The sequence below is a fragment of the Chlorocebus sabaeus genome, chromosome 21, assembly GCF_047675955.1.
Source record: "Chlorocebus sabaeus isolate Y175 chromosome 21, mChlSab1.0.hap1, whole genome shotgun sequence".
NCBI lineage: Eukaryota > Metazoa > Chordata > Mammalia > Primates > Cercopithecidae > Chlorocebus > Chlorocebus sabaeus.
This window is the reverse complement of record NC_132924.1, coordinates 116536154-116543899: the sequence shown is the minus strand read 5'-3', so window position 1 is coordinate 116543899 and position 7746 is coordinate 116536154. Positions and strand designations below refer to the sequence as shown.

The 7746-nt window shown below is 48.1% G+C and overlaps 1 protein-coding gene across 2 annotated transcripts; it reads right to left on the bottom strand.

The window, feature by feature from the left end:
* Nucleotides 1–1715: 1715 nt before the first annotated feature.
* Nucleotides 1716–7426, bottom strand: GSTK1 (glutathione S-transferase kappa 1). 2 transcript variants are annotated; one of them, XM_007983267.3, is made up of 8 exons: nt 7244–7417; nt 6662–6743; nt 6130–6258; nt 5718–5818; nt 5499–5534; nt 3106–3222; nt 2655–2748; nt 1716–2040 (listed from the first exon to the last, which is right to left on the bottom strand). In XM_007983267.3, the coding sequence occupies exons 1-8, from the start codon at nt 7313–7315 to the stop codon at nt 1991–1993; spliced, it is 681 nt and encodes a 226-aa protein (XP_007981458.3). In that variant the 5' UTR covers nt 7316–7417; the 3' UTR covers nt 1716–1990. The 2 variants fall into 2 exon arrangements, with proteins under 2 accessions (XP_007981458.3, XP_037847121.1); XM_037991193.2 differs by lacking the exon at nt 2655–2748 and having other exon boundaries at nt 7244–7426.
* Nucleotides 7427–7746: the final 320 nt, after the last annotated feature.

The window sequence follows — 7746 nt, the reverse complement described above, 5'->3', positions numbered from 1 at the left end:
GAATATATTTTAAACAATGAAAAATTTTAAAAGTATACAAATAAAATGGAAAGATTTTGATATATTTTATCTCAGAATAATGTCCTCTGTATTGTTTTTATTCATCAAGACATTGAGATCATACTATATAGTTTCATCTTTTTCCAATCAATATTATATCCCAAGAATTTCCAATGTTCTTAACAATTCTTCACAAATACAATTGTTATTATTTTTTTTGAGACAGAGTTTCGCTCTTGTTGCCCAAGCTGGAGTGCAATGGCACGATCTCAGCTCACCGCAACTTCTGTCTCCTGGGTTCAAGCGATTCTCCTGCCTCAGCCTCCCGAGTAGCTGGGATTAACAGCACGTGCCACCATGCCTGGTTAATTTTTTGTATTTTTAGTAGAAACAGGGTTTTACCATGTTAGCTAGGCTGGTCTCGAACTCCTGACCTCAGGTGATCCACCCGCCTTGGCCTCCCAAAGTGTCAGCATTATAGGTGTGAGCCACCATGCCAGCCCTCAAAAAATACAATTTTTGATGGCTGTAAAACATTATCTCCTGAATCTGTCATGATTTATTATTCTCCTCCTAATAGGTGTTTAAGTTGTTCACAATTTTTGATATCAACAAATAGTGCTGAGACAAGCATCTTTATTCATAAAACTGGTTCCACTCACCCTGCTCTGGGAAGCTTAGTTTTGTCTCAATTTGTCCTTATGATTTTTAAGATTGGACATCTTCCTATATTTTTATTTTATAGTAGTTGTACATGAAACTCCTTTGAAATAAAAGGAGTACTTAATCTGGAGATGTTCTTTTGTCATTACTTCACAGATAAGCTGGCTAAAGTTGATTTTAAATCCTGGAGGATGCTAGAGACATGGGAAAGGTGAGAGAGGAAGACAGAAAGTAATGGGAGATAAAAGGGGAAAATGGAGTATGGGAAGAGCCAGACCCAGAGGGAGAGACGGAAGGGAAGGTGGCATGACTCCTGAAACTCCTCTGGTCTATGTAAGGCTCTGTACTTGGTTCCCAACAATGGGTCCAAGTGAGGTTTCAGCTTCCAAATACAGAGTATTCTCAAGGAAGTCAAAATACTATTGAAACAAGGGATTCTGATCGTTGCACAATGGGCACAGCTAGAGGCAGGGACTTTGGATCAATTACTGGGGGAATGGAAAAGTTACATGTATGTAGTAGGGAACAGGGGTTATACTTGGTTAGGCAGAGAAGCCTTGGAGTTTTCTCAGAATCTGCACTGAGGGTTAAGGGAGCTATCTATGAAAAGGTGTGCAACTTCTCCAATCCCCAGCAACTCTAGCCAGTTTCCCAGTACTGCCTTGTCCTGGTCCTGAAGGTGTGGCTGGACGCAGTTTAAATATCTGGGCACAAGCTCAGCCAGACTCTGGTTCCCTCTGCTGTTCACTCCCACTGGGCTTCTGGTCCCAGCCCCATCTCAGTCACTGTGGCTGGTCAGAAGACAGTAAATCCCAAACTGGTTAGTTGCAAAGTCCATCTGGCTTGGTTTTCTGTTGCTGATAGAGAGACCAGGGGAGTTTCTGTGTGAGAGAATGGGGGACTATTCTCACTTCTTCCACAGCCCCAAGGAAGGCTGGATGGCTGATCTGGCTGGAAGTACCAAAAGAGCTCTCCTTCACCTTATCCCTAGAGTAGGCAGGATGTGACCCCAGGAATGAGAATACACCAGGGCAGATACAGACACAGAAACATTTTGCCTGAGGGCATTAGGTTTATTTTGTGGGAAAGCAGAGTGGGGACTCTCTGAAAGGCACTTGTGAGGCATAGAAGTAAAGGTTGCCACATGGCTAATGGTGGACCCCTTCCTGGTGTCCTTGGGGGTAGGGGAAAGATAGACAGCTCCCAGGGCCACAGAAAATACCTCTATCAGATAGAGAAATCCAAGTCCCAGTGCCTTATGGTGGAGCTGGGGTTCAGCAGATGGCTTGCTGTTTTTATACGAAGAGTTTGCTTCCTCTGGGCAATCTTAAAGTCTGGCATTCATGGCTGGAGGCACAGGGCCCATCCACTTCTCTCCTGGATGAAGGAAATAACAGACTCTGCACACTGTTCTCAGGTGTGCTGGCAGCAGGAGTTGGTCCCACAAGGTCCCAGGGGTTTTCTAATAAGACCCGTGCTTGGCTTCAAGGTACAGAAGGCTTCCTTCTCTTTTATGGCGATGAAGACAGCCTCTGCCCATTCAATGTTGAACAGCACTGACCGCATAAGGCTTTGCTACTGGAAGTACCAAGAATATTTTTTGCTCTGAGCCCCTCCTTCCAGTCAACTGATATAGTGGGGGTGAAGCTGGGGTTAAAGGCAGTTCAGTGTTGAATCTTTTTATTTTTTGAGACAGAGTCTTGCTTTGTCACCCAGGCCGGAGTGCAGTGGTGTGATCTTGGCTCACTGCAACCTCCACCTCCCAGGTTCAAGTGATTTTCCTGCCTCAGCCACCCGAGTAGCTGGGACTACAGGCGTGCACCACCACGTCCAGCTAATTTTTGTATTTTTAGTAGAGATAGGGTTTCACCATGTTGGCCAGGATGGTCTCAATCTCCTGACCTCATGCTCCGCCTGCCTCAGCCTCCCAAAGTGCTGGGATTACAGGCGTGAGCCACTGCACCCGGCTCAGTGTTGAATCTTTAACTTACCCAGCAGGAACGCCAGCAGCTCCATCCGGTCAGAGCCAAATATCATGTGGGTTTGGCCATCCACATGGGCCACGGTGATGGGCAGCCCAAAGGCCTGGAGAAAGCAGTTACAGTGCAAGGGGGAAGGCAAAGGAGCAGGTATTAGGTGGGGGTTGAAGGCTTCCAGTCAGTACTTTTCTGAGTTCACAGAAGGAAAGAGGTGTAAGAGGCTCCATGGCCCCAGGTGCCTTCCTGTTTCTAAGATGCTGTCTTTTCTCTTACTATCCATCTCCTTCCCTTGCTTTCCCTGAGCCCAAGGAAAAGAAGGGAAAAGATGAAGGTTGTCTAAGAGCGTTGAGGAGAACACTTGGAAAGTGAGCTTTTGCACAGAAGCATGGGGACTCACACCTAGAGATTCTCAAGTCTCCATCTTCAGGATGGGGGCTGGGAACACACATAAAGAGCTGCTCACCCCGTATCTGCAGGCTGCCTCAGTGGTCTCCTTGAGCTGGTTCTTCACCTTTGGCGTTGAGATCTTTTCCAGAAGCCCCTGGGCTTGTTCTGCAGACATGCCAGCCTTCTCTGCAGCCTAAGGGAATATAGTAGGGAATACAACTGTGGCTGCATGATATTGGATGGGGATCTCAGAGGAAAACTCTGGTCTTTTTATTTTCTGCCCCCAAGTTTTCCTGGCAATGCCCTTACCCACCCACAAGTGGAGATCTGTCCTTGCCAAGAGGAACTATTTCCTTTCTCCCAAATCTTGAGATGGGTGGAAAAGGTAGATGGCACAGAGTCAATCACAGAAATTAACACCAGGGGACATCTTAGAGACCAGCTAGATAGACCTCTTTATTTCACAAATGAAGAGCCTGAATCCAGAGGTGATACATTACTTGCTCAGAGTTACAGAACATGTTGGTAGCAGAGCCAACACTAATATGGAGGTCTCTAGAATTCAAGTCCAGGGCTCTTTCCTTCCTACTTCTCAGAGTTCCTGAGTATCTCATGCTTTTTTCGAATCAAGAGCTAGGCTCTAATTCCAGTGGAACTTCCTGAGGACCTTGTAACAAGGCACATGGCTGCAGCCACCTACCTGGCTTCAAGACAAAGATAAAGGCTTCAGTTTGTGGTTTAGGTATAGTTTGGGATAGGTGGTTCTTAACCTTGGCTGCCCATTTGAAACTCCTGAGGAGCTTTAAAAAATCTCCACGTGAGGTCATCCCTTAGAACTAGAGCCAAGCACTGTGGCTTATGCCTGTAATTCCAGCACTTTGGGAGACTGAGGCAGGAGACTGCTTCAGCTCAGGAGTTCGAGACCAGCCTGGGCAACACAGTGAAACCCCCATCTCTACAAAAAAATTAAAAAAAAATTAGGCATGGTGGCACATGCTTGAAGTCCCAGCTACTCATAAGGCTGAGATGGGAGATCACTTGAGCCCAAGAGGTTGAGTCTGCAGTGAGCCATGATCATGCCACTGCACTCCAGCCTGGGTGACAAAGCAGGATATTGTCTCAAAAAAGAAAAAAAGAACAAGAACAATTACATCACTATTCCAGGGGGAAAGGGTTAGCTCCAAGGTACTCCAGGCGATTTTAATTCACAGCCAAGATTGAGAACCACTGCATCTTGACTTCCTAGATCAGAAGTGCGACCCAGGAATTCATGTAGCCTGTCCTAATGAGACACTATCTTTGACTTGGTTAAATTAGAGAATTATGTACCACACAAAATGTTTACAGAAAAATGGTTAGGTAAAACAAAAATAAGTCCACTCAATAGAACCTCTATAGAAACAAAGAACTATACTTTCAAAGAGTTAAAAACTGCATGGAGGCCAGGCACAGTGGCTCATTCCTGTAAACACAGCACTTTGGGAGGTGGAGGCAGATAGATCTCTTGAGCTCAGGAGTTCGAGACCAGCCTGGGCAACATGGTAAAACCCCTTCTCTACAAAAAATAAAAAAGTTAGCCGGGCATGGTAGTGTGTGCCTGTAGTCCCAGCTACTCGGGAGGCTGAGGTGGGAAGATCGCTTGAGCCCAGGAGGCAAAGGTTGCAGTGAGCCGAGGTTGCGCCACTGCACTCCAGCCTGGGTGACAGAGCCAGACCCTGTCTCAAAAAAAAAAAAAAAAAAAAAAAAAGGCACAGAAAATGATTATTAAATATGAAGTAAAAAAGCAAGCTAAAAATTACACATGTACTTTGCAGGAATATAGACTGTAGAAGATATATTTGCCATTCCTTATACATTTAACTTTTGTGTGATTTGCCACTTGAAATATTACATTTGAATAGGTTTCAACTATTTTTTTGTAAGCCAGAGGAATAATACTGTTTTGAATTTCCTAATTTAATCCTGAAGACAAACTTACTTATCTGTGGCTCACTGGTCAATGTTTTGAGCTATTTCCATTTGTTCTCACTCAGGCTTCTATATACCGTGGCATTAGTCAGTTATCTCTTTTTGTCTTTTTAAAGCCTCTTGGAAAAAGTCTCCTGTCTTCCACTCTGGATGTGTTGGTGAGGTTTGTGTTGGAGTCTGTGGAGACTTGTGAATACTACATCCCTTCCCGTCCAGGGGTTCCGACACTGAGCATTTTTCTCTCACTGATGTCTTTCAGCAAATAAATTCTACCCATATGTTGTCCCTTTTGCACTTCCCCTTTCAACTTGGAGATATCCTTTTGAGGATCCTTAGTTCTGACTTTTCAGTAATTTGTCCCCTGAATCACAGACATCCTTTCTTCCCCAGTAATTATAACCTTTTCCATGCAATAAGAGACCTATTGTATTCTTTACCCCCAACCGCCAACTGTTCTCCGATTCTCTCTGAGTACAGTTGAGGTGGAGCCAGGACACTCACCGCCAGGATGCTCTGGGGCTGGGTGATGTCTTCATCCTAGGAAGAAGAGAACACTCAGCAGGAAGGCAGTGCCTCTCAGAAGGAGAGGGGTGTGACTGGAGGACCGTAGATCCCCTGGGGTAGTAGGGAGGGCAGGATCATGACCCTGAAAACATTTCTAGGGAAGGTCAGAAAGTCATCGAAGGTCTTCCCAGAGGATTCCCAGAGCCCCACACTCACCCTTGACCAGACACGCATCCACAGCTCCCGGGACACTTTCTCTAGCATCTCTGGATGCTCTAAGCTCACCGCGGTGAGGAAACGCATGGCAGACAAACTTCCTGTGGGACAAAGGCACCCAGAGGCAGGGCTCCTCTTGCTGCTTTCCTGGTGGAGGACTAGCTCTTCCTTGCTTCTGACATCCCCCAGAGCTCCTGTGCCCTCAGCCTCTCACCCAAGGTTCCCATGACCTATTTGCCTGCTCTTCTTCCCTTTCATGCCCGGCAACCTTCAGCTCCCTCAACGCTGCTCCTGAGGTTTCCCAAGGCAGGCTTCACTTGCTTTAGTCTCCTGCAGCCCCTCCATCCTATCCCGCAATCTCCCACTTCTCTGTTCTTCACTGGATACCCTGTCTGCATCCCACTCTCTTCACCTTTTTCAATAATCACAGAAAAGAAATCCTTGGGGAACTGGATGGGAATCTGGAAATGGTGTCTCAGGAGCTTTATGTCATTTGCCATGTATTGTCCTTTGCGGGGAAGCAGACCTGGAGGCTTGTTTCCTGCCAGGAGAAGGTTGGGCACGTTAAGTGAGAAAAGGCCTAAGGGTCCCAGGTTTGGGGACCTCGACCTGGGTTTTGGGCAGAGGGCAGCTTTCTTTTTTCTTCTCTCTCTCTCTTTTTTTTTTTTTCTCGTTGTTTCGCTCTTGTTGCCCAGGCTGGAGTGCAATGGCGCGATCTCAGCTCACCGCAACCTCTGCCTCTTGGGTTGAAACGATTCTCCCACCTCAGCCTCCCAAATAGCTGTGGTTTACAGGCATGCGCCACCACGCCCGGCTAATTCTGTATTTTTAGTAGAGACGGGGCAGAGGGTAGTTTTCTAGCTGCCAGTGCCAATATAAGGACCCGCTGGGGTCGGCTGTCTTGGGCCACTGAAATCACCCTTGCCCCGACCCTCCCTTCCTACCACTGTCTTTCATGATCCCTCCTATGAGGCTGGGCCGCAACTGCAGGCTGATGTTCCAGATATTCTGATACCGGCACAGGACCTGCGGGCAGAGGTCAAGAACGACTGCCAGTGTGCAAGATGGAAAAGTGAAAGAGCCAAGGGAAAGGGAAGGGAGGCGCTAAGTGCAGAGCAGAGGTTATGCGGACACCCTACATTGTTTGGTTTGAAACTGACAAAACTCTCCCCCTCTACTAGAAATCTATTCCAGGATCTTCGCTCCTGTGGCCAGTTTTCCCCAAAACTGCCATCGTTGGGCTAAGAGGTGGCCATGTTCTGCATTTCTCCCCGAATGTTTGGAGCCGCCCCTCTTTCCACCACCGTGGGAAACTGCAGTCGGGATATAAAGGCTCGGGTTGGAGCCAGCGACTCTATTCCGTTTAAAAGCACAAAGTGACCTTCAGCCCTGGAGCTCTCCCTGCTTGCCCTAACCCCGTGGGCGGCGCCAGGAGTTTCACGAGACCTCTGTCCCTGTGCCCTGCGCTCATTTTTCCCTCCGCCCTCACACCCCAGGCCCCGCCGAGGCGGCCACCCCAGCGTCACCTCGAAGCCCAGCCAGGAGTAGGGGGACAGCACGTCATAGAAGAGCTCCACGGTGCGCACCAGGGGCCCCATGCTGCAGGCTCCGGAGGAGCGGCGGCAGCAGCTGCTAGTTCCCCGGAACTTGGCACAGGCAGCCCCGCTTCTGGACCTGCCCGGGACCGCCCACCGCCTTAGCGCGCAGCCTCAGAGAGAAACTGCCCTGGCAGAGGCCGCCCTCAGGCACAGCGGGGCGGGGCCAGCCTACGGCCCCCAGCCAGGGGCGGGGTGGGTAGGGACCCCTTGGGGAGCGCGCAGGTGTGGACAAGAGGCGCTGCAACCGCCTTTGCAAAAATTTTAAGTGAGGAAATTACCAAGGTGAAACATCTGAATTCACCAACTCCATCGTGCCTTTAACCTCCAAACTGCCCTTGGTCATTCCTGAGCATGGGACGAGCCAATATAGGGAGAAATTTAGTATATAGTTTAAATGATAATAGCCCTTCCCCAAACTAAAGCAGTTTTAT

What these genes read in the sequence shown, in the direction of transcription:
- GSTK1 (XM_007983267.3), bottom strand. Translation starts at nt 7,315, where the DNA reads ATGGGGCCCCTGGTGCGCACCGTGGAGCTCTTCTATGACGTGCTGTCC. An exon ending in ACTCCTGGCTGGGCTTCGAG is followed by an intron (nt 6,744 to 7,243) that starts GTGACGCTGGGG and finishes CTCTGCCCGCAG; the next exon opens with GTCCTGTGCCGGTATCAGAA. An exon ending in GGATGCGTGTCTGGTCAAGG is followed by an intron (nt 5,535 to 5,717) that starts GTGAGTGTGGGG and finishes TCTTCTTCCTAG; the next exon opens with GATGAAGACATCACCCAGCC.